Source organism: Cyprinus carpio, chromosome B3, assembly GCF_018340385.1.
Source record: "Cyprinus carpio isolate SPL01 chromosome B3, ASM1834038v1, whole genome shotgun sequence".
Taxonomy (NCBI): domain Eukaryota; kingdom Metazoa; phylum Chordata; class Actinopteri; order Cypriniformes; family Cyprinidae; genus Cyprinus; species Cyprinus carpio.
In genome coordinates, this window is record NC_056599.1 from 1,360,008 (window position 1) to 1,386,746 (window position 26,739).

The following is a 26,739-nucleotide window of genomic DNA, read 5'->3' on the forward strand; positions in this document are numbered from 1 at the left end:
ATGATTTGGGTTGCAATGTCATCTGCTGGTGTTGGTCCACTGTGTTTTTTGAAAACCAAAGTCACTGCACCCGTTTACCAAGAAATTTTGGAGCACTTCATGCTTCCTTCTGCTGACCAGCTTTTTGAAGATGCTGATTTTTTTTTTCAGCAGGATTTGGCACCTGCCCACACTGCCAAAAGCACCAAAAGTTGGTTAAATGACCATGGTGTCGGAGTGCTTGACTGGCCAGCAAACTGACCAGACCTGAACCCCAGAGAGAATCTATGGAGTATTGTCAAGAGGAAAATGAGAAACAAGACACCAAAAAAATCAGATGAGCTGAAGGCCACTGTCAAAGAAACCTGTGCTTCCATACCACCTCAGCAGTGCCACAAACTGATCACCTCTATGCCACGCTGAATTGAGGCAGTAATTGAAGCAAAAGGAGCCCCTATCAAGTATTGAGTACATGTAAAGTAAATGAACATACTTTCCAGAAGACCAACAATTCACTAAAAAAGTTTATTTATTTATTTATTAATTATTTTTTTTTATTGGTCTTATGAAGTATTCTAATTTGTTGAGATGTGAACTGGTGGGTTTTTGTTAAATGTGAGCCAAAATCATCACAATTAAAAGAACCAGAGACTTAAACTTCTTCAGTCTGTGTGCATTGAATTTATTTAATACACAAGTTTCTCAATTTGAGCTGAATTACTGAAATAAATGAACTTGTCCACAACATTCTAATTTTTTTAGATGCACCTGTATACAGAGTCGCAGTCAAATGATCCGGATTGACGGAGTTTATCTCGCAGGATTCCGCGTCTTTATCAGAGCTCACCTTACAATCATTACTGCAGGACAGTTAAAGGGACACGGACTTATTTTAATGAAATTCATTTTCATGTCACACAGTATTGTTTTATCCTATAAAGAATGTCCATAAATGTCTTATGGAGAACTATGCAATGAGTAGTTGTAATCAGTTTGCCAAACCTATCCTATATGTTTAAAAAATCACATTATAATAGATATGTAACGAGTTTGTCTAAAAGTCCTCATTGCATTCATATGTCTGTATTTACGTTTTATTTAATTACATTTTATATATTTTTTTTTCTATTTCTTTGTATTTATTTTATTAGTATTTTACTCTGAATGTCTATAAATTTCTTAGCAGTTTTTATTGCAGGGCCACAATCCTAGAATATCGTTTACCTGCAATAGAAGATAAATTATATTGCATTTCTATTTAAGTCTTATTTGTTGGTTTATTGTTCCATTTTAATTTTGTATTTTTGTGTATGTGTTTATTTATTAGTGTATTACTTTGAATTAGTGCTGTCAACTGATTAATCGCGATTAATCGCATCCAAAATGTTTTTTTTTGTTTACATAATGTGTATACCATGTATATTATAAATACACACATGCATTTATATATTTAAGAAAAAAATTTTGTTTATATAATAAATATATTTATATATGATATAAATTATATGAATATAAATATATACACATTTAAATATTTTCAAAATATATAGCCTACTGTATGTGTGTATTTACATATACATAATAAATATGCACAGCACACAAACACGCACATATTATGCAAACAAAAACCTTTATTTTGGATGTGATTAATCGTGATTAATCATCTGACAGCAGTACTTTGAATTAATATCAATTTCATAATAGCACCTTTTTAATGTATTTTTATTACTATTAATTACTTAATACATGTATATCAGGTTTAGTTTTACTGAGTCCTGTATGATGTTCATTAAAACACTCTTGAATAAAAACTTTGCTGTTTGTAAACTCCCCTCCAAAAGTATTGGAACAGTGAGGCCAATTCCTTTATTTTTGCTGTAGACTGAAAACATTTGGGTTTGACATTAAATGATGAATATGAGATGAGTCAACATTTCAGCTTTTATTTCCAGGTATTTTCATCTGGATCTGAAGATAGCACCTTTTGTTTAAACCCACCCATTGCTCATGTTACCAAAAGTATTGGAACATGTGACTGACAGGTGTGTTTTTGCCCTAGTGTGTCCCATTATATTGATTATTCAAACAATAAATATCACTGAATGTCTGCGCTCAGTAGTTAGATTTGGATTTTGTCTGTGCAGACTGCATTTATAGTTAGATGTGTAACCAACATGAAAACCAGGGAGCTGTCTATGGATGAAAAACAAGGAATGGTGAAGCTGAGAGAAGATGGAAAATCAATCAGAGCCATTATTAGTGTCTAATAATATTACTGGCCATGGTCCGAGGAGGTGAGGAAGAGGGCAGAGCGTCTGTTCTGGTACGAGCTACTGACGGCCATGTGCTGCAGTGCAGTGGAAGCGTCTGGCGTGATGGAGAAAGGGAAGGGCAAAATGAGGAAGGTCAAAGTTGTGCAGAGGGTGGCAGCCACACGGCTGTCAATCACAACCGCTGCTAAAGTGATGGGAGGAGCCGTGAGAGAGGGAACCAAAGTACTGTACAAACACAAGATGATGCTTCTGCGCTAACACACACACACACACACACACACACTTCAGAGACCTTTAGCAATACAATATGAATAAGCAGATAAAAATATGCAACATCATCATCAACACTTCCTCTAGATGTGATGAAACATTTGCCCTACAATGAGATAATGCATGAATCTCCCACATAAAAAAATTCACAAAATATCCAGGACAATTGCACCAAAATTATCTTTTTTCATAAAGAAAATGGGGCCTATTTTAAGACCATTCATTTATATATTTTTTGTGATATACGTAATAAAGTACTTTTAAAACATACTAAAATGCATGTTTAAAATTTTATTTATTTGAAATAATTTAAAAGTATTTAATTGTATATATATATATATATATATATATATATATATATATATATATATATATATGTCTGATTCACTTAATGAATTAATAAAGAATGACAAAATAAAGAGCCGTGACCCACAGATGGACTGAAGTGTGTTTCTGCGCTCATTCGCTCTCATGAATACAAGCATTTGCTCCATAGAGACAGAAACTCTTTATTGGCATGCTTTATAAAAACCAGGGCAGATAAACTGCCCATCTTCATTAAAAAAAAAAAACATTATGTTATTGCCAGACATCTGTTAAATGTCATTCTCAGACTGAAATGTGGTTTATACAAAACATTCATGACCTTCTCAGGTATATTGGCACAAAAACACTTAAATATCCAAATCAAACGTCCCTTTACAGAATAAAAAAAAAACAATTTATAGTTGGTCATAAAATGATGTAATAAAAAAAAAAAAAAAAAAAAAAAAAAAAAAAACAAGACTCACGAGAGTGAGTGAGTGAGGAAAGCTATGTGTTAGATAATGTATGGTGTTTCTCACACATACAAACAGACACGTCCTCAACGTTGTCTTTATGAACAGAAACACATTAAGGCATCAAAGACAAGACACGTCCAGCAGATATGATCACTTTAAGGCACAATTACACCAGCCACACATGCAGCTCAAAAACAAGAGCTACAAGGCGGCTGGTGATGATGTCACAACTGGGTGTGGCCTAATGCAGGGGCGGGGCCTGATCCAACAACTCACACCGGCATCGGCAAAGTCATCTTTCCACGTCCTCTCAGTACTGCAGATAGATACACAGATAGATAGATAGATAGATAGAAATAGATAGATAGATAGATAGAAAATAGATAGAAAACAAAATACAAAAAAAAAAAAACATTGATCAATAAATCATCTAATCATTTCATGAAAATAGATATAAGCTCAAAGTTGTGAGATGTTTGCTGACCTCTGGTGAAGTACAGATAGAAGAAATCGCAGTAGAAGATGGTCTGGACGACGCCGGACACCACGGCGATCTGGTCGAAGAATCCCTCCACGTGATAGCGCCACACCCAGTTAGCGAGGTACAGCGCGCGGTACAGGCCCAGGAAGAACAGGTAGTGTGTGGTGATGGACTCAGCCTCACCTGTCTTAGTGATCATGAAGAGCTGCGGCAGGATGGCCACCGACTCCAAATAGATGGAGAACGTCCACAGTATCTGCACAAACACAGAGATCTGTCATGACAATGTTTCATCTTAAAGCGGTCATGAACTGAGAAACCAAAATTTCAAGTAAGTTTCAGAACTCAAAACTTTGTCATTAATCTAAAACGGCTATATTAAAGCCAGTCTGCCAAAACGACAGCGTTTGGAGTGTTCTACTCTATGATGTAATAGTGTGGATAAGCACCGCCTGCACAGAAGATGATCAACGCCTGCCTGTTTAGCCCCACCCATCAATTCTACAGCACTGCCTGTTTAGCCCCGCCCACCTATTCTACAGCACTGCCTGTTTAGCCCCGCCCACCTATTCTACATCACTGCGTGTTAAGCCCCGCTCACCGATTCTACAGCACTACCTGTTTAGCCACGCCCATCGATTCTACAGCACTGCCTGTTTAGCCCCGCCCATCGATTCTACAGCACTGCCTGTTTAGCCCCGCCCACCTATTCTACATCACTGCGTGTTAAGCCCCGCCCACCGATTCTACACTACTGCCTGTTTAGTCCCGCCTGTTTAGTCCTGCCAACCTATTCTACATCATTTCCAGTTTACCCCCACCCACCTATTCTACATTACTGTGTGTTAAGCCCCGCCCACCGATTCTACAGCACTGCCTGTTTAGCCCTGCCCACCGATTCAACATCACTGCCTGTTTAGTCCCGCCCACCTATTCTACATTACTGTGTGTTAAAACCCCGCCCACCAATTCTACAGCACTGCCTGTTTAGCCCTGGCCCACCGATTCAACATCACTGCCTGTTTAGCCCCGCCCACCTATTCTACATTACTGTGTGTTAAGCCCCGCCCACCGATTCTACAGCATTGCCTGTTTAGCCCTGCCCACCGATGCAACATCACTGCCTGTTTAGTCCCGCCCACCTATTCTACATTACTGTGTGTTAAGCCCCGCCCACCAATTCTACAGCACTGCCTGTTTAGCCCTGCCCACCGATTCAACATCACTGCCTGTTTAGCCCCGCCCACCTATTCTACAGCACTGCCTGTTTAGTCCCACCTACATCACTGTGTTAAGCCCCGCCCACCAATTCTACAACACTGCCTGTTTAGCCCCGCCCACCTATTCTACAGCACTGCCTGTTTAGTCCCACCTACATCACTGTGTTAAGCCCCGCCCACCAATTCTACAGCACTGCCTGTTTAGCCCTGCCCACCTATTCTACATAACTTCCAGTTTACCCCCGCCCACCTATTCTACATTACTGTGTGTTAAGCCCCGCCCACCGATTCTACCAACACTGCCTGTTTAGCCCCGCCCACCGATTCTATGGAGGTTCCTGTTTAGCCCCGCCCACCAATTCAACATCACTGCCTGTTTAGTCCCGCCCACCTATTCTACAGCACTGCCTGTTTAGCCCCGCCCACCTATTCTACAGCACTGCGTGTTAAGCCCCGCCCACCAATTCTACAGCACTGCCTTTTTAGCCCTGTCCACCAATTCTACAGCACTGCCTGTTAAGCCCCGCCCACAGATTCTCACACATGTAGTGTTTATGAGAGAGGCGAACACAGGTCTACGCAGAAACCTAATAAAGATGCTCTGAAGACAACAAGACACTGTGCAGCACAAAATTGTGGAAAAACAGTGTCTGCATTGCCTTCTTTCTGATCTCCACGTTAGGAAAGAGTGGACGGACTTTATTTTTAATGAACTAACAGACCGCATCAGTAAGAACTTGGTCCTTTGTTCACATTGTTTTATTGTGGATTTTGTTTACAAACAAGGCACAGTTCAATGCGGGATTTTCAGAAAGAGTGAAACTAAAAGACGATGCTGTAACGACTATATCGGATCTGACAGTCATGTCGTAACACACGTGTAAATAACTGTTTTTATTACATGATCACTGTTGCTTTGTCTGTTAAACGGATCGTTTGATATCTACTATATATGCATTTTGCCCTAAATCACGTGCATCTATGAGAAATGTAGGCTGTCAAACATACAAATCTATTAGCCAATCTAAGCAGTGGGTGTTTACTTCCGAGTCTACGATCCGGCTCACCTATTCAAACAGAGCGTTCTGATGAGAGAACAGAAAATAGCCTATTACTTCTAAATTATGATGTTTTTTGATGTAAAAATCTTGATAACATTATAAATGGACCTCAGAGAGCAGTACAAAACAGTGGCAGTTCATGACTCCTTTAACATCTAAAGCGCTCTGTGTTGAGCTCTGACCTCCAGCGGCGTGAAGGCGTAGTTCTCCAGGAACGACAGACCGGCCACCGGCACCAGCAGGAACTCCACACGGAACGAGTCGCTCTCAGAGTCGTACGAGTTCCTGAAGCGGAAGTAGATGAGGCTGACAGTGGCGTACGCCAGGACCAGATACACCACCTGAGAGACAGACAGATTATATTATAAACTAGCGCTACGACCCAGAATCTGCCCCTCCTTAATTTAAGGTCAGGAGCCGCTCCTGCATCTCTCAGACACAACTTCCATCCTGAGTGACCTTTCCTGGGATTCAAACCCACAACCGGCTGTTGCAAGCGCCCTGTTCTACCAGTTGAGCTGCAGGGACATAGTTTGAGTGTTTGTGGTTTGGCAGCTTCAGGAAACTAGTTTTGGGTTTGTTGTGCACATAAATTCCTACAGCATTACCATGAGTTTAAATAAATGATAATAAATTATTTCAGTGGGTGAACTATAACAACAAGTCAGTGCAAACATTTGCTGAGCAATCACAACAGTTTCAAGATCAGCTGTATACGTATGCACCATCTCTGCCACAAAAAAAAAAAAAAAAAACATAATTATGACAAAGCATTAAAATAAAAAATTAAAATAAATAAATAATGATAATAATGAGTAACCAAGTCATAATTATGAGAAAAAAATCAATTATGGCATACAAAATTGAAATTAATGAAAAGTCATTATTATGAAATAAAACAAAATTTGAGATATCAAGCCATATTTTTTTTAAAAGTATTTTTTTTGTCCTGATTATGATTTATCTCATTTTTTGTCATTGTTTTTGTCATAATTATGACTTTATCTTTATGTAACTTTTTAATCTCATAATAATAATGTCTTAATGTCATAATTTTTTATGAGAAAGTAGGCCCATCTTATAATTTTTAACTTTTATCATAATTATGACTTTTTATCTCATAGTTTTGACTGCCATTGTTTCTGTCGTAATTATGACTTCAACTCAATTTCTACTTTTCAAAGACGTTATTATGACTTAATGGCATAATTTCTACTTTGTATCACATAATTATGGCTTGGTATCTTGTTATTTTGACTTCGTATCCATTCTGATGTTTTATCTCGGTTTCATATGCCATTAATAATCTCATAATTCTGATTTACCAGAGCGTGGTCGTTACCTTCATCACGGTGTTGTAGATGGAGATGAAGGATGTGAACAGATCCAGATATCTGGTGGTGAAGACCAGCGCAAACAGCACCTGAGACTTCCCAGAAATACCTGAAACACACAAACACACAACCAACTTACGAACAGAACAGAACAGGATCTTGAGTTCCTCAAGGAACCTGAAGAGCATTGAAGGCACTCCAGGTGGCTCACACAATCAGCTGCCACGTAAACACAATAAAACTTAACCTGAGCAGACGCTTAAGAGAATTTAAAGCCGACAGTCGCGTATTTAAAGCGCTTTTCATGTGTGGACGAATCCTAAAGAAGATCCGCCCCGGTTCTGCTCCACACTCACGGTCCCAGGTCCGGTTTAATCACCAGCAACACTCCATAATAAGCTCAGCTATATGAAAATCACACAAATATGCTGTTTTTAATCACTCTGTTGTGCGTATAGGATGTTTCTGCGTGTACCTGCGCATGATTTGGATCTCCAGATCTTCAGGAACAGAATAATGATGGCGACCAGATGACAAACATCTCCAGACAGACGGAAGATATTCATGTTATCGGCAATCAGCGCTGGATTCAAAGAGTTAACTTATGCAGCTGTTCCAAGGACAGATGTTCGCTCCGCAAAAAACAAACCACACACATACACAAAATAAACTCTTTCTTTCTGCTGCTCATCCGGTTGCTAGCATGAATCTCTTAGTGATTTATATGCGCAAGAGAATCCGTGATAATTTACTGCAAAGTCTCTCTGATGGTCTGTGCTGGACTGTGTGCTCGCGCCGCTGATCGGTGACGTGGCTGACAGTACGGGCGACCAGGATCCGGGTTTCCGAGCCGCGTCACAGCCTCTGCAGCGCGCCTTTAAAGGGGAAACGCGTCAGCTGGAAAAAGCGACGACTGCAAGCTGTGTCTGTGCACTCAGAATCGCTAATTTAATATCAATACATCGAGATGTTACGTAGCATTGTTAGTGAATTATACGAATTACTCGTATAATAAGCCCTTCTGCTGTGGACCAGTGGATCGACAAAAGCTAATGCATTATAAAAATCTAAACAATTAAGACACTATGATATATTTATGTTATTTAAAAATTAGCCTGATTTATAATTGCTTAAATTAATATAATAATTGATACTTCTGACTCATCCTTTTTCTTAAAAATTGTTTAAAGGCTGAAATGTGAAGTGCGGATCTTAAAAAGGTCTTTAAATCTCCTAAATTTGATTTTAAAAATTCAGCAGATACCAGATTATTTTATTATTTTTTTAAAACAAGCCTTTATTAATTGTTTCTTAGGTTGTTTTGAGAATGTTCTGTAGGCCACTAATAATAAAAGGACCTCTGTACATTTGTTTGTTGCAAATTTTACAGACAATGCAACTGAGATGTTTACATTGGCTTGTTTGGGTAATATGGCTGTTTTCACTGAAACAGCAATATTACCCAAGATTTCACTTTATATCACAGTAAAAGATGTTTTGTAGTAGAATAGGATTTACTCATAGCTCAAAACTGAAACCTCTGTGTAAACAGCTGATTTATTTTTATTTAAAAAAAAGAAAGAAAGAAAGAAAGAATAAAAGTCCTATAAGAAATCTCGCTGGAATGGTTCCAAGTTATGATAGAAATTCTAATTAGAACAATTTTCTTACTGGAATCATTTAGGATTTTTTTGACATATGGGGGGAAAAGAGACTACTATTTCTATCATAACAGATGCAAACATTCTGGTTTGTTTGTACAGACGCTCCTCCTGATGTAGTTGGCTTAGTAGGTGTATTCTAGCTCGTCGATCTGTGATTTCAGATGGAAAACTGCTGTGAAACAGACCACACAGATCTGCTGCTTTGGCTACATTCAAATCACACCTTATAAATATCTCTTTCCCTCAATGAGGTTGTAGATTTGCATTGTCAAGCAACTGCAGTTCAATGTGATGAATGCAAAATATGGCATGTGAAGTAAAATCACAAATGCTCAGATGGATAGGCAAAATATAGCAATACTGAAGAATTAATAGCAGTACTGGAGAATTTATTAAAAAGCACAATGGTAAATTGTGTAGCAATCAACAAGTTTAATACAAACAAAACACATTAGATAAGCAACAGGATGAATAATAAGAGATAGAGAAGTATTTATACTCTGTGAGTGTCTGTACCAGTATTTTCCTCTAGAGGACAGTAAAACTCCCTCCAAAACTGATGACAGATTAAAACCACATAATACACTCACGATACATTTTTTACATGACATAAAACAACACAAACGTACAAAAACAGAGGAGAATCACATATAGGCTACACTCCAGATAGGCCTACTGTTAGGCTATTTAACAATGACTTATTGATTTATGGTTCATATAAAAACTAATAACATTGTAGAACTGTAAGGATAATAAGGTATAATTCTGAAGAGCTACTATTCAGTGCTTGTTTGAGATAAAAGTGGATTAACGCTTTGCTGAAAAAACAACAACAATAGAAACCATCACAGAAAGTCTAATGGTTTGCACTACAAATACCTTTATAAACATTACAAACCATCAAATTTCAGTGGTTTTATAGCCACCGAAGGCAACCAATTACCATTAGAGACCAAAAGGCAGCATTAAAGTTTCCATTATGGTACAATTTCTCATTATAACCAGTAAATCCATTACAAATTCTGTGATGGTTTATATTGGGGGGGTTTTTTCAGCAGGGGTGGGCATTATTTCATATTTATTGACGCTGTACATGTGTTGTTCATTTGTGATCTCTCCACGTTTGTCACAGAATTGGGATCTTTTTCAATGATTCATGTCTATTTAAATGGGTTGGGTTGAGTGTTGCGTGTAAACTCAGTGTGACAGAGGAGCAGTCAACCATTCGCGATCAAATTAGGAAGTTAGCAAAGGTTTTTTTCTTACATAACTGCAAAATGGTGTGCAAAACGGCAGAAAACGAGAGTTTCCACACGAATGCGTGAAGGGCCACAACGCAAGCGACACTGAACCAGTGGAAAGAGAGAAACAACACGCGAAAGAGAGAGAGATAGAGTGTTCTTGATTCAGCAGACTGAGAGTTATAATGAGAGAGAAAAACCTGGAAAACTGAGAGATGGAGAGAGACAATGGTGTCCATCAGAGGTCGTGGGAATTTATCAGGACGCCCAGAGGCGATTACAGGCTATTAATACACACACACACACACAACACACGTCTGGCCTCTAACAATCAGTCCCTTCTCTTGTGCTGTGTCACCGTCTTTCTCACGGTAATTTAAGACATGTTTTAGGAGCAGATATGATCTGAAAGTTGTCTTCATATTCAAGAAACAAACGGAACTTATGACTGAATGATTGACAGATGCAAAAAAAATGATTAAAGATGAAACAGTAGCCTAATTGTCACGCCTTTCCTTTCATCTTCAGTTTTCTCTCTCATATTTGAGTGAAACTGCATTAAGTTTATTTCTGACCGCTGCGTCCTTCACCCACTGACCTCATGCTACCGCCATCGACCCTGTGAGTGTGGTATTGAGGTTTTGGGTCCCGTCCCGTCCCGTCTGAGTCAGAGAGGATCACCTGTCTGTCTGTCTGCCTGAGCGTCTCTCCTGCTTAGGGGGAGTTGCTATAGGCCTAAAGCATATCAAAACATATAAACAATTTATTAATTAATTTATTAATCTTTTAGTTTATGGTGTTAATCTGTCTCTTTCATATTTTAATTTCTCTTTATGCTATTCCCGATCGCGTGGATTCCTAGGCTATCAAACGGACCGCATTTGGACCGCGAAAATTAGCCAAACATAGCCTATATCTCAGCATGTATTTTGGCATAGGCTATATACATACTTATTCATACATACATACATTTTTGCATATACATACACACACACTATAGGTCTATTGCCAAAATGAAGTCGTTTGATAGTATAGTAATTTCCATGAGTGCAAATCTTAATGTTAAAGCATATGATATTCTAGAGAATTGTGTGCTTCCAACTGTAAAGCAACAGTTTGGACAGGACCTTTTTCTATTCTAACATGACAATGTCTCGTAAGGCTTTGTGTAAGGAGAAGTTATTGATTAAGTGATTGACTCTGTCAGTGCGGAAGAACTTGATTGGTCTGCAGAAAGCAGCTGAACACCTCTGGTGTGACTTTAAATGCAGACCTTGAGCCAAAAACTCATCACCAAACACCAATGATTTCCACACTGACTGAATCAATCATTTCTTTTTGAACCTTGCCTTATACGCAGAGGCTTTGTCATGTTAAAACAGAAAAGGGTCATGTCCAAACTATTGCTATAAAATAAGAATCACACATTTACTTAGAATATCATTATATACTTTAACATTAAGATTTGTACTCATGACTAATCAAACCTGTATATAAGAAGTGGGTGATCCAACACTTTTGACAATGTAGTAGCCTATATACAGTATAGAGAGAGAGAGAGAGAGAGAGAGAGAGAGAGAGAGAGAGAGAGAATTAAAGGTGCTTATACTGTGAATTCTGCATTTATACAACAATAGCATTATTTGTTCTTTCTTCCAGATGAATACGGCCTCTTTCCATCATAATGTCCTAACAGGATCCTGCCTCACTCCTCCTCTCGTCTCAGCTCGTCTCTCTCTGTGTGTTTTCTCCCACACACACTCCTACTGTCACTCCACGGCTGTCATATGTTCAGATTCCCCCACCTCCTCATGCAGGCCTCCACCGCCAAAAATATAAGAGCTCGCACAACAACGGCCCGTCTCCATAGAAACCATGATGTGGCCACTCTTAGAAATCTCTAAAACTAAATAATCAGGACAGAAACACAGACCAGAGGTCATGAAACCAGCGCTCACAGACGCTCACGGTTTAAGTTGTGTTAAACTTTCCAAATAGTGTGTGTGTAAACGTTCGGATACACTGCATGTCTCATTTCTGTAGATGCTTTAGTCTCCTCAAGATGTTAAAAATAGGTTATGTATTGGCAACGACGGTTCCATATGTGCTTCCCTTAAAATAAATTTTATCTTTCATTGAAAATTTGGTTGTTTATAGGGGTTATTGTTTTTAGAATGTTTGAAATGTTCTAAGGGTTATTTTAAGAACTGAATGTTCACTGAATGCTGCTTTCGGAAACCTAAAATATTCTTCATTTGTATTGCTGTGTTTTTAAAAGTGTGTTGTGGTTGAGATTAAGCCGAATCCCTGGTTTTAGTCGTGTTCTTTCTAAACGTGAATCAGTGTTCAGAGAGTTCTGAACACCCAGAGCATGTTCTCCAGAGGAGACAGAAAGAGATGCGGGAGAACATTTGGGGTTCGACACTAAAATACTTTGACAAGAGGAAGAAGAGAGATACATTCCCTCTAAGAATGCAGAAAATCTGTGACGCTGAAGGAAATGAAAATGATTACAAGTCTGTTATCCCACAGACAGAAAAAAAAAAAAACGAAGATAATTCAGTCGAGACAACTCATCAGTGTCGTGCACACGAGAGCGCGTGCTGATATCCGTCACGTCTGGACTAATTTGGACTGAATTTCACTCGACATCAGTCTGAAGTGAATATAATCGCAGTGACAGGCTCACATCTTTCTCCTCCTCCTCCGTTATCCGCCGGTCACCCACATGAGCGCGGGACCGCGGGGATGAGCACGCGCGCTCGGAGATTACCGCGTGAGTGAAGTCAAAGCGGAGAGACCGGGGGGATTAACCTGTGAAAACTACAAGAAAACATGAATTACAAAACCACGCGGCTCGTGATAAAGATGTGTGTGTTCGGAGAATAGAAAAAAAAAGAGAGAGAGAGAAAGAAATCAGGACGAGCAAACGGAGTGCGCGTTTACCGCTAAAAAAACACCAAGTGACCGCGAGGAGAAGACAAATTTACCGGGAAAAAAACACCTTTACAGGTAATATATTTGCTTTTATAAGGTGAGCAATTCTTCATATCTTCATGTGTGTAGTTAACTTGTCTGATTATACAAATGTTTCGCTGTTAAAGTTTTATTCCTAGTTTATTTACATTCAACATTTATGAGGAATTATTATACTGGCATTTGTATGAAGATGTCGCTGCATATAGTGTAAAATATGACCTATATTATCTGCGTAATTTACCATACATGCTGATATGTCAATTATTATTATTATTATTAGTCCTATTATTATAGTAAGGAGTCATATAGAAACAAATTAATGTTATAAATTATAGCCCACTTGATGTCCGTCCTTTATTTATTTAACTTTCTTAAATAAACAAGGCTATACTTTATAAGTTTAATATATATAATATGACAATAGGCATATTCAAAGGACTGTACATATCAGATCGATTGTGTATGGGCAGATGAGGGGAGGATAAATGCGGCTGAAACAGAGAAAATAAACTTGGTGTTGTAATGAAAAGAGATTATTCTCTGTTCGAGATAACGCACTGATCGCGCGCCGCATCTGGAGCTTTACCGGATTTACCGCGCGCGCGGAAACGTACCTGCGCGTCATATTTTATGTCACAGTCTCAATCCCGCAGATCTGAGGCGAACATCTGGTGCGCGATGAACCCCCCGCGGTCAGTTCGTAAGTAATTATAAGTTTTCTGATGAGTTTACACTCCGTTTACCACAGAACACTCTAGTAATAACCGACAAAGCCGTTTAAACTGCAAGCGCGGGAAACTGGAGTTCTGTGGCGCGGTCCGTTTGCAGCGCAGGCGTGTGTCTCGGCCAGTTTCCAGTGGAAAGCGCTTAATGTGCCGGAGAATCTGCCGCGTGACTCCATCTGATTCCCCTGATCAATAAGAGCTTAATGCACTTAATGCACTGACAAAAACAAAATGTTTCCACACTTACAGAAACGGACCACGGTTTAACTACAGTTGTATTTTGGACACACTTTATACCATACCATTTACATAGGCTACAGTGCCAGGAAAATACTGCGTTATATAAATACGGTAGCCTAGTTATTCAGTAACATGGTAGGCTATATGTCAAAGCATGACAGTATTTTTGTGAGAATCAATTAACAAGCACAGCACTTTTCTGCAAATTAAGAAAGAGTACAAATTTGGTTCCAGCTGTCAAAATTTGGCGCAAAAAGTCTATAGACTTGCACACTATGGCAGAGTACCAAACTACAATGGCCAGAAAAAAAGTATATGAATACCAAAATCACACTTATGTCATTAGAAACCTATAATTTATCATAAAGAAACATGTACAAACTAAAAATATATATGTTGTTGGTTTGAAATGCTATAACAATAGATGTTTAAATTAACAAAGATATTGTCTAAGTGTGTCATTGGTGCATTATGTTCATGTGAGTTAATGTGTGGAACTACAAGCAATGGATTGTGGCCCCAGCAATGATAACTGATTAAAGGCATACCTTGAAAGCAATGTAAGTCACTTTGGATGCAAGTGTCTGGCAAGTGCAGAAATGTAAACATCAACAAAACACCAGCTGTTACTGAAGACAAAGATCCTGCAGCCGCTGAGATACAGACACTTGATCTAATGAATGACGTCAGATATGAGGAGATGTGTATGAGAAATTGAAACTGTACACAAAATTGTGACTCCTGACATATTCTTGGTGAAGCACCTTACGAGTTTCATCATTTATCTAAAGAATAATAAATATATCAGATTAAATCTGCTTGAGTCTGAACTCACCTTCTGTCAGTGTGTGTGTATGTGTGTGCTGTTGTCATATTAATCCCACACACACATACACAGACAGACGGACGGACGTCTCAGATTACAGCACAGGATCCTCAGGGCTCACTTCTCTGGATCTGCTTCATATCACTGTTAAAAATGAGAGATGAAGAGATTATTCAGATATCATTGGATTAGGAATTAGGAAAGAAATTTCTACACACACACACACGTATGATCGGGGATTAAGTGTGTGTGTTCATGTTGTGTAACAAAGGTTAAATTTCATTGTAAAGAGCAGTTATTGAGTCACATGCGTCGTACTGTCGATGTCTGCATCTTCAACAATCCCACTCTCTCCTCAAACTATTTAATATTTCATTTAAATTGACTGTTCATCACAAGACACTAATCTTTTTAAACAGTAGCTTAGAGGAGGTGTGTGTGTGTGTATGATTGATGCTTGTAATGGGACCATGATCATGAAACACAGAAAACTGCCCTTCAGACATATCAGATCACTTCACTGTCATTTACAGTGTCATGAAATGACAGTAATCACAGTATAAAATACACAAACACACAACCTACAAAATATAACTACACTCTTATATTGGGAAGAGCCTAACATTTTTTTATTTTTTTGGAATTATGATAGCTTTAATGAAATTATGTTTAACCAACAAACTACACTTAAAGGGGTCATATGATGCGATTTAAATTTTTCCTTTGGAGTGTTACAAGTTCTTGGTGAATAAAGAAGATCTGTAAAGTTGCAAAGACTAAAGTCTCAAATTCAAAGACATATTCTTTATTAAAGTTAAGACTCATCCACGCCCTCCTAAAATGCCTTGTTTAAACACGCCCCCACGTCTACGTCACTGTGTGGGAAGATTTGCATAACGACACCCAAATCTTCACGCAAAGAAAGAAGGCATAACTTTTATTCTTGCTATAGTATTGTTGCCGCCGCCGTCATGTCGTGGAGATGCTGTGTTTCGTTGTAAAAGCAAAACTACTTTGTTTGGCCTTCCAAAAGAGGACGATATCAATGCTTCGTCATGCCTAGAGCTGATCCGTGCTGGTCGCTGAGGAAATACATGAACTTTGTGCTGTGGATTGCCAGATCGGCATTTACCGTGGATGAAGCAGAGCCCAGCCCGGGGTCGTTATGTGTCCGTCGTCGAATCCGCCGGCCGTGTCATTCTCTATCCCACTGGGTGTTCCTCTTCCTCACTTAAGCCCGCAGTGTGTGATGCTGTGTGACACATTTTATGGAGGACTGTTTCCTGAACCTGCAGAGTACCCTACAATGGGTCTGTGCTCAAAGCCTGTTTCTATAAAGTGGGGCAGTTCCAACTTTGCAAGGACAGTCTGTCGCTTCTGACTCACAGCCTGTAAGTGCGTTTTTTATTTAAAGAATTTGCCACTGATGATTCAAACGTACAGTGTAGAGTAGCGCTTGTTGTTTGTCGTTTCTCCGATCACAAATGCAGACATGGTTTTATGTTTACGTGGCACGATATGCAATGCAACGTGTGGAAAGTCATTATAATCAGTAATTATGTCCGCACTGGATACAACAAATGCCTCGTTTGTAATGGATTTTATTGTTTTGTCTGGTCATGCTGGGAGACGCCATCACAGTATGTTAAGGGGAGTAACATTTCCGTCACACGCTTGAGGTATTCAGCCAATAACAACGCGCTGGATAGCTGGCCAATCAGAGCACACCTCGCTTTTCAGCATGATGAGCTTTGTAAAAGTCAACAAGTTTCACAAAGGCGGGGTATAGAGGAGCAACAATAATGTACATTATGTGGAAAATAAACCTTAAACCGCATTGCATTACACCAAATACACAAAATAATGTTCTTTTTATCAATGTCATATGACCTCTTTCATTTTTACCATAAACACTTTTTTGAGTTGATTATTCAAAATAAAGTTGCTACAAATTGTTTCAACAGTTCACACATAAATTAACTGTTAACCTTGGAACCAGTTGATTGGATAGATTTCAGTTCAAATCAACACCTAATATATAGCACATGCCAAATTTTAGTATGTAAATTTGACTAGCAAGTAAGATATTACTTGTCACATTAGCTCAACCTTTCAACACAATGGTAAAAATTTAAACCCAACCTCACAGAAACTCTTTTAAATGTCAAACATAACAGCATTAAATACTAACAGGTCTTTCCCTTCACTAAAACACATTAAACAACAGTTAATCTTAACATTTAATCTCCTTATCCAGTCCCATGAAAACTTTACACACAATATTACGTTAATGTAATGATCAACATTATGTCAACAGAACTCATCAAGATAATGTTTGCAACTTACATTTAAATTAAATGCATGACGGGAAGATTAAAAAAAAAAAATTGTTAAGTTATAGATAGCGGCAATAGATCCCCTAAATTACTTTTTAGAATGTATTATATATTTCATAGACAAGAAGACATGAATAAAACATGCAGCACTAAAATTGCAATGACACACTAAAAACACAAACTAAAATAATTTGCCATCCAGATTAGTTAACAACCACTGCACAGATTACCCATATATAAGTATTTTTATTCAAATATTATATATATATATTTTTTTTTTTTCTACAATAAATGCCACATCTTTTGTCATTTAAATGTACAGACATTCAATTAAATGTTTAAATACTCTTTGGAGCCGTTGTATAACTAACAAATGTTATAAACATTTGAATTAAAAAATATAATTCTAAATATAGAGCTGGACATTTAGAGAACATGCAAATCAGTGACGGTTGTTAGCCTACATCTTAGTGTGTGTCTTTGTGTGTGAGGGCTATTTTAACAGCTGCTCTGACCCAGATCACAGCATCCAAACCAGAACTCAAATATAGTTTGTGTCCACATCACATCAGCCTGAGCTTTCAGCATCACATCACAGCTGATGAGTCTCTGTTTCTCTGTCTGCAGTGTGACATACAGTAGATCCAGGTGTGTCAGGATGGCGATACCCAATCTTTCCGAGTAAACGGAGAACACTGTTTTGTCGTGTCACTGAAGAACGCAGTGCGCGTGCGCACACACACACGCTGAAGATCAAATACAGCATGGGAACCAACAGAGCCAACAGGTAAGAGTAGAATGTGTGGGAGCATTCACGTTTATACATTTACATTTAGACATTTAGCAGACACTTTTATCCAAAGCGACTTACAAATGAGGACAATGGAAGCAATCAAAAACAACAAAAGAGCAATGATACGCAAGTGCTATAACAAGTCTCAGTTAGCTTAATGCAGTAAATGTAGCAATTTTTTTTTTTTAAATCATAATAAAAAGAAAACCAATAGAATAGAAAAAGAATAGAGCAAGCTGGCGTTGGAGGCCTTTTTTGTTTTTGTTAATTGTATAATAAATAAAAAGAAAACAAATAGATAGAATACAAAAAGATTAGAGAAGCTTGTGTTAGTTTTGTGCCTCTTTGGGATGAACAATAAAGCGACGTTCACTTGCAGAACGCAAGCTTCTAGAGGCACATAAGTCTGTAATGAATTTAAAGGGGGTATAACACACACAGTTTCACCCAATCTCATGTTAATCTTGAGTACCTATAGAATAGTACTGCATCCTTCATATCTCCAAGTATTTAGTTTTATCATATTTATAAAAGGAGGATACAGCTTCACGATTCTCTGCCAAAAAAGCAGAGATCCTGGAGGCGTGCTGTGGGCGGAGCCAAAGAGTGACGAGCACTTGAGCACCGAATGCCACCAAAACAGACAATTGATGCCTTTTCACTTAACGTCTGCAGTTCTGAATCATGACCGGGATCTTTTATAGCTGGGATTGCTCCATCTTTCTGTATCAAACGATGTGCAAATCCAGTGTCAAACTGGGCCTTGTTTATTAAACGTTCGTCAACAAACAGACTTGTGAAACTCCGTTGCTTCCCCCGGAAAAACAAACTGTATCCACTGTTTACATAACGCTGGGTTCTTTAGGAAGCTGAACAAAGTTATCTTTCCCTTACAACCAAAAACACTCTTCTTTGGAAACATTTTTCCCGAGCAAGTCCTGTGCGGTGCTGCCGCCGGATGAAGCTCGTTGATGGGCGCAATCTCGCTCTCGTGTGTGTGTGGGCGTGTTTTTCTGGGAGAAATGCCCATATAATGAGTTCCACCCTCGTCTACGTCATGAAGAGCCACGATCTAAAAAACTCTCTGAAACTTGTATGAACCTGGAAGTAAGATTTTTGGCACAGAAATACTCCATCATACGTCCAAATTGTTTTTTGAAACTTTGTCCATTCTTAGCATGAGAATCCAACTCTTTAACAGTGTAAACAACTCCGAATGCATGAAACAGCATTCAGTGGTGGTTTTGTAGGTAAACATTAATGCCTTGAATTTTATGCGAGCAGCTATTGGTAGCCAGTGCAAATTGATAAACAGGGGTGACGTGTGTCCTTTACAGCTCGTTAAAAATCTTGCTGCTGTGTTTTGGATTAATGGTAAAGGTTTGACAGAACTGGCTGGAAGACCTGCCAAGAGAGCATTGCAATAGTCTAGCCTGGACAGAACAAGAGCTTGAATAAGGAGCTGTGAAGCATGTTCTGAAAGAAAGGGCCTGATCTTCTTGATGTTGAATAAAGCAAATCTGCAGGACCGGACAGTTTTAGCAATGTGGTCTGAGAAAGTCAGCTGATCATCAATCATAACTCAAAGGTTTCTGGCTGTTTTTGAAGGAGTTATGGTTGATATGCCTGATTGGATGGTGAAATTGTAATGAAAATAAGGGTTTGCTGGAACCACAAGCAGTTCTGTCTTGGCAAGGTTAAGTTGAAGGTTATGGTCTTTCATTCAGCAAGAAATGTCTGTTAGACAAGCTGAGATGCGAGCAGCTATTGTCAGATCATCAGGATGGAATGAAAGGGAGAGCTAAGTGTCATCAGCATAGCAATGGTATGAAAAGCCATGTTTCTGAATGACAGAACCTAGTGATGCCATGTAGACAGAGAAGAGAAGTGGTCCAAGAACTGAACCCTGAGGCACCTCAGTAGTTAGATGTTGTGACTTGGACACCTCACCTCTCTAAGATACCTTAAAGGACCTATCTAAGACGTAAGACTCAAACCACTGGAGTGTGGTTCCTGAGATGCCCTTTGCCAGTAGGGTTGACAGGAGGATCTGGTGTTTAACCGTGTCTAAAGCAACGGACAGAACAAGCAAGATAAGTATTAAAGATATTGAATCCGCTCTTGTCAGTCTTAGGGCTTCAACAACAGTGCAAGGCAGTCTCGGTTGAATGTCCACGTCTGAAACCAGACTGGTTGCTATCGAGGAGGTTGTTCTGTGTGAGATACTTGGCGAATATATCCATGGAGGACGCAATCATCACAGCTCTACATATAGCATTGGATCACCTGGAACACAGAGTAACTTATATTTGCATGTTTTTCATAGTTTACAGCTCGGCTTATAACACCATACTACCAGATATACTGATCAGGACACTGCTTCATCTGGGACTTTCCTCAAACATCTGTTCCTGGACTATGGACTTTCTGACAAATCGTCCACAATTCGTCAAGCTCGGCTCCCATGTCTTTTCCACTCTTACACTCAGCACTGGCTCCTCACAAGGCTGCGTGCTGAGCCCATTACTGTATTCACTGTATACACACGATTGTGTTCCAGCTCCTGTCTCCAATTCTATAATAAAATTTGCAGATGACACTACAGTAGTAGGATTAATTTTAGTGACTAGTCTGCGACTGACAGTATGGTGCTCTACAAAAAAATCTGATACTGAACACAAAAAAACAAAATAATTTATTTTAGATTTTAGGAAGTGCAGACCTCTCCCATCTTTATAAATGGAGATTGTGTGTAAAGAGTTTACGACTTCGAATACATACTGTACATAACTAACAATCTCTCCTGGTCTGCAAACATCACAGCTACTGTCAAAAAGGCTCAGCAGCGTTTGCACTTTTTGGGTGTTCTAAAGAAGAATAATTTAAGTAGGAAACTGCCGGTGCCCTTCTACAATTTTGCAATAGAGAACATCCTAACATATTGCCTCACAGTGTGGTTTGCTGGCTGTACAGCAGCGGACAAAAACGCAATACAGAGGCCATGCAAACTCTCAATCAACACACATAATGTCTCATTTTGTTATAGACCATTTATGCATTTATTTATGTATTTGTGCAATATACACCACAAGCATCAGTGCAACTCTATTTATTGTTTGTGTATGTACCTATGTTAGTATGTGTGGTATGTTGTGTTGGAAGAGCATATGAAATCTCGTATCTTAAATGCAATGACAATAAAGGCAAGTCAAAGATGTGCTTGACAGTTTGTGGTGTGGGAAATTGTGCACTGATGGTTTTAATTTTATTAATAATGAATGTGGCAAAGTCGTTAGCTGTGAGAGTTGATGAAGGAGGGGGAGGAGGAGGACAAAGGAACAAGGAAAAGTTTTTAAAGAGCATGTGAGAGTTAGACGAATTGTTAATTTTGTCATGCTAGTATGTCCTTTTAGAAGTGGAGACATTAGCAGAGAAGGAATAGGGCAGTTTATGGGTCAAAATATGGCAAAATATGCATAGTTTACTCATTTTTAATTATTTCTAATATTACAAAATTAATTTGGATGAATCAGTATGTGTGATGTAATTTGTGTCTCTTTTTTGGGAGATTTGAACAATGCTCTGTTAAAAAAAAAGTTTCCTTTTTCCAAGGCAATTTGTCTTGGACTCAAAAGCTGCAATGATACACAAGTAACACATACAAGTAAAGAGAGACACATGACAAACATTAAATAAAAAAACCAACCAAACAAAGAGGTTTTACCCATCACTAAGAGCCCTGTAAACATCTGAAGTCTTAAGTTCTTCCATTACCCTAAACACCACACATATGAGGAGTACTGAACAAATTTTCTGACAATATCATTGTCATCATTTACTCAGGTTGTTCAAACCTTATGCCTTTCTTTCTAATTTGGAACACAGATGATGATATTTTGAGATTTATTTTTTTTTTTTTGTCCATACAATGAAAGACAATGGGTTCCAATGTTGTTTGTTAACAGTAATTATTGAAAATACAGTACTGTTTCATGTGAAGTTTCACTGGCTCAGACACATTTACTGTCACTCATGTGCTCCACCAAACATCAGCAGATGACTGAGAGCCAGTAACACTGGCAGACTGTTTATTTATTTGCTTATTAGTGTGTGTGTGTGTGTGTGTGTGTGTGTGTATGTGAGTGAGAGAAAGAGAGAGCTCAGGTTATAATCCCTAAACCTTCACTGACCGCAATCCTGATATGGCTAATTGACTGGCCTTCCCTCATAATCCCAGATGAGGGGCAGGTAACACACACCTGAGGCCCTCATACCTTCACACACAAAAAAATGAAGAGGGACAGGGAAACTATGGAGAAACAGACAGTCCTGATCCCACCGACAGAACGTTCAGTAAAGGATTGGGAGGTTCATCAGGAGGATCCGTCAGTGTGTTTCTGCAGAGAGACGCATTATGACTCATGGTTTATCTGGAGCGAGTGTGTCCTTTAGAGCGGTCACTGGAAAGAACAAATGCTCCAATCAGATTACAGCGCTTCACCTGTCCTCCCGCATTTCCAAAAACTCACATTTCACACATTTAGTTATTTATATGATGCTTTATACAATACAGAGAGTTTTATAGAAGCTTCACAGAAATAAAGAAGATATAAAGCTCTGCAGAAAACAGTGTCATTATTCAGATCAATTCATTTCAAAGCTCATTCAATTCAGTTCACGATTATTAGCCATCTATAACTATTATATTGAAAGTTAATTGATGAGTACCTGAACACCTGAAATAGAATAAAATATACCTGAATAAAATATCTTGAATATTTGAGAATTAAAATAAAAACTGAAAATATAGAAATAAAAGCTAATTCAAAATAACTTAGTCTGAAAAAACCTAAAACTACAACTGAAATAAGCTAAATAATATTTCAAAATAAAAACAAAAGCATGAGATATTAAAAAGAATTTAACAAATTCAATATATAAAAGCTATATAAGTATAAATAAAAGCTAATGCACAATATTAAAACAAACAAAAATAAATATAGTAAAATAAAAGAAAGTGAATTCAAAAGATTAATAACTATAATTATTCAGCTCAATGTTCATTCAATTCAGGTTAAAAAAATAAATAAAAATCTCTCTGAAGATCTGTTTTCTGACCACAAACTCTTCTGTTGTCCTTCTCAGGTACAGCATCGTGTCTCCTGATGAGGAGGGTCTGAAGATCTCCACCCTTGGCCTCCACAACGGCCACGGCTCCGGACGGCTTCACTCCCCCGGTGAAGAGGCGGGCCCAAGCACCACATCGACGGTGATGAGGACCGGCTACAACGGGAAGATCTCCACGTCTGGCCGCGGCCAGCTGCGGAGCCGCTTCGTCAAGAAGAATGGCCAGTGCAACGTGGTCTTCACCAACATGGACGACAAGCCGTGGCGGTACCTGGCGGACATCTTCACAACGTGTGTGGACATCCGCTGGCGGTACCTGCTGATGATCTTCTGCTCCACCTTCTTGTTCTCCTGGCTTGTGTTTGGCTTGATCTTCTACAGCGTGTCTTTAGTGCACGGGGACTTCGATAAAGATCACGGGAGCAGCAGAAAGCCGTGGAAACCGTGTTTGCTGCACGTCGAGGGTTTCGTCGGCGCGTTCCTGTTTTCAATCGAGACCCAAACTACGATTGGTTATGGCTGGCGCTGTGTGACCGAAGAGTGTCCCATAGCGATCGTAACGGTGGTGGTGCAGTCGATCGTTGGATGCATCATTGACTCTTTCATGATTGGCACCATCATGGCCAAAATGGCGCGTCCGAAGAAGCGAAACCAAACCTTGCTGTTTTCGCATAATGCTGTGATTGCGTTGCGCGACGGGAAGCTGTGTTTAATGTGGCGCGTTGGGAACCTTCGGCGAAGCCACATTGTTGAAGCCCACGTTCGCGCGCAGCTCATCCGACCCTACGTTACGGCAGAGGGCGAGTTCATCCCGCTGGAAAATATGGATTTGAATGTGGGCTACGACGAAGGTACAGACCGCCTCTTCCTGGTGTCGCCGCTAGTAATCGTACACGAAATTGACGAGGACTCGCCGCTTTGGGGAATGAGTCGGGCGGATCTCGAGTCGGACGATTTCGAGATCGTAGTGATCCTGGAGGGAATGGTGGAGGCGACAGCAATGACCACGCAAGCGCGTAGCTCGTACCTTTCCCGCGAGATCCTATGGGGTCACCGCTTCGAGCCAGTCATCTTCGAGGACGGCGATCGCTACCAGGTCGATTACGCACATTTCCACAAAACCTACGAGGTTCCCTCGACGCCTGCCTGCAGCGCTAAGGAGCTGAGCGAACTGACCGGGCGCCGTTCGTCTGGGTCGTCCCGCTCCGTGACACCAGACAACCGTAGCCGGGCGCAGACGCTCCTCCCGCCACACTCGCCCAGCGCCTTCTGCTACGAGAACGAGGTGGCGCTGTGCTGCGGAGAGGACGAGGAAGAGCAGCCGTGCAACCAGCTGACTGTCGCTCCCACAGACTTCCAGAAAATGTTCCAGGATTCGGCCACCATGACCTCTGGAAACAACATGCTCTGCGTATTGGACATGGACAATCAGATCGAGTTTGACATTTTGCAGACTGCCATACCACTCGACCCCATGACTTATAAGAGCGAATCTGAGATATGATGTTCCCACAATTACATGCGTTTATTTAAATACATTTATTTATATATAAATGAATAGTTATATAAATATTAATGTAAATTATTCAAATGATTATACTGAGGTTATAAAATTAATTTATATAAATAAATGTAATATAATGTATTAATTTATATAAATGTGTTACGTAAATACTTAATAATTAAATCTAAATGTAGAAAGTTATGTTTATAAATATTTAAATAAATGTATAAAAATACATACTATTATTTATTTATATATATATATAATATACACTGATATACTTATACAAGCAAATTATTTATTAAACTGTATTATTTATAATACAGTAATACTTCTGAATAATTTATTTGCATTAATAAAAATAAATAATTTACAAGTAATAAATTTGTATAAACAATACATTTATTCAGTTACATAAAATGCATTATTTAAATACATTTATAAAAAAGAAATACATTATTTATATATATATATACATATGCATTTATATAAATAAATAGTCATTTATAAATCCTAAATGCATTCGTAAATATAATACATCCAAATAATTAAGTTGTATAAATAAATATACTTAATATAACACATTTGTATATAAATAATATATGTATTTAAATAAAAGTATATTCATTTACATTAATTTAATAAATTTATATGAATAAATACATCTATCTATTATTTATATATAAATAAATGGCCTTGCCTGCATTGGTTTTGTACTTTGCTCATCGCAGTCTTCCCAAAAGGAGGAAGTGGGAGTGTCTGGCCTCAAGGAACACATGACCCTAAAGGTTATGACCTCATGTCATGTCATATAAATGGTCATTGATGAGGCTTCCAGCAAGAGATTAAACACATCCTCAGTGGAGCTTATGACTGAAAATAAGACTAATGCCAAGAAGACTGAAACAAGTGAAGCACAAATAACATCACCAAAGGAGTCGAGCTCAGGACGGACTGATGTTTCTCTCTGTTCGTGTGTACAGTTCCTGTAAATATGACATAAAAAAACTGTCAGATTCTGTTCACGTCTTCAGACAAAATGGAAAATGGATCCATGTGCTTCATTAATGTTGATAAACACAAAATACTTCAGAGTTCTCCAGGTCACAACAGTGCAATAAACTGACAGATGTGTGTGTGTGTGTGTGTGTGTGTGTGCAGGTCATGTGTAGATTAAACCACCAGAACTACCTTTAATAGTCTCTAGATTATAACTGTGAGTTCAACAAAAAAGACTGGTTTGATAACTTGAATGCAAAAGCAACATTAGTTAGTTTGTCAAATTCTATCATTTAAAGTTCTATTGAGTAGATTTTTTTTCCAGCTCTGTCATTTGTTTGAATGTTTGGAGGGATGGAAAGATGAAAGCTGTGAATACTGTCTGAAATTAATTTCCATCCTGGTGAAAGAATCTCAGCGGTTCATTAAATATTTTTATGAATTTATGTTCGAAGCAATGACAGCGTTCTAGTGTTAAAAATGTAAAGTTATTCATGATTAGGGAAATCATGATTTATTATTCTAAAAATATGCATCTGAAAACAATGGAAGCCCATTTATGCTACAGAATAATAAAAAAAGAAGGTAATTACTACTTTTCACAATTCAGACTTTGTTTCTCACACTCCTGAGGAAAAAAAAAGACAATTTGCACTCACAATTTTATATTTAGCTAACTGTGATTCTTCTTCTTAGAATTCTGAGTTTAAATCTCACAGTTCAGTCTTTTATTCTTGTGAGTCTTAAATTTTCTCTCTAAATTCTGAGTTTGTCACAATTCAGACTTAAAAAAAAAAAAAAAAACATAAAAATTGTGAATTTTGTGATTCTCACTGAATTGTGATATAATTCACAATAACCTTTCTATTTTTCATTCTGTGCTGGAAAGGGGCTTCCATACAATA

General features: G+C 38.6%; 2 protein-coding genes and 1 long non-coding RNA gene across 5 annotated transcripts in view; 1 reads left to right on the forward strand and 2 right to left on the reverse strand.

The window, feature by feature from the left end:
• Window positions 1-3,502: 3,502 nt before the first annotated feature.
• On the reverse strand, window positions 3,503-8,351 carry LOC109084363 (ER lumen protein-retaining receptor 3-like). Its single transcript, XM_042719452.1, has 5 exons — window positions 7,876-8,351; window positions 7,409-7,509; window positions 6,249-6,407; window positions 3,789-4,041; window positions 3,503-3,620 (listed from the first exon to the last, which is right to left on the reverse strand). Exons 1-5 carry the CDS (start codon window positions 7,964-7,966, stop codon window positions 3,577-3,579), a joined length of 648 nt encoding a protein of 215 aa, XP_042575386.1. The 5' UTR covers window positions 7,967-8,351; the 3' UTR covers window positions 3,503-3,576.
• A 627-nt stretch (window positions 8,352-8,978) lies between these two features.
• Window positions 8,979-26,739, reverse strand: part of LOC122136433 — a 34,438-nt gene continuing 16,677 nt past the window's right edge. The window contains exons 2-3 of the long non-coding RNA XR_006154123.1: window positions 15,085-15,219; window positions 8,979-11,040 (exon numbers count right to left, since the gene is read on the reverse strand). This is a non-coding gene — a long non-coding RNA (uncharacterized LOC122136433). The remainder of the gene's footprint in view (window positions 11,041-15,084; window positions 15,220-26,739) is intronic.
• On the forward strand, window positions 12,879-24,930 carry LOC109055791 (ATP-sensitive inward rectifier potassium channel 12-like). Of its 3 annotated transcripts, none has more exons than XM_042719425.1 (3): window positions 12,879-13,339; window positions 18,039-18,198; window positions 23,350-24,930. In XM_042719425.1, the coding sequence occupies exons 2-3, from the start codon at window positions 18,176-18,178 to the stop codon at window positions 24,833-24,835; spliced, it is 1,509 nt and encodes a 502-aa protein (XP_042575359.1). In that variant the 5' UTR covers window positions 12,879-13,339; window positions 18,039-18,175; the 3' UTR covers window positions 24,836-24,930. The 3 variants fall into 3 exon arrangements, with proteins under 3 accessions (XP_042575359.1, XP_042575358.1, XP_042575360.1); XM_042719424.1 differs by having other exon boundaries at window positions 12,879-13,317; XM_042719426.1 differs by lacking the exon at window positions 12,879-13,339 and having other exon boundaries at window positions 17,719-18,198.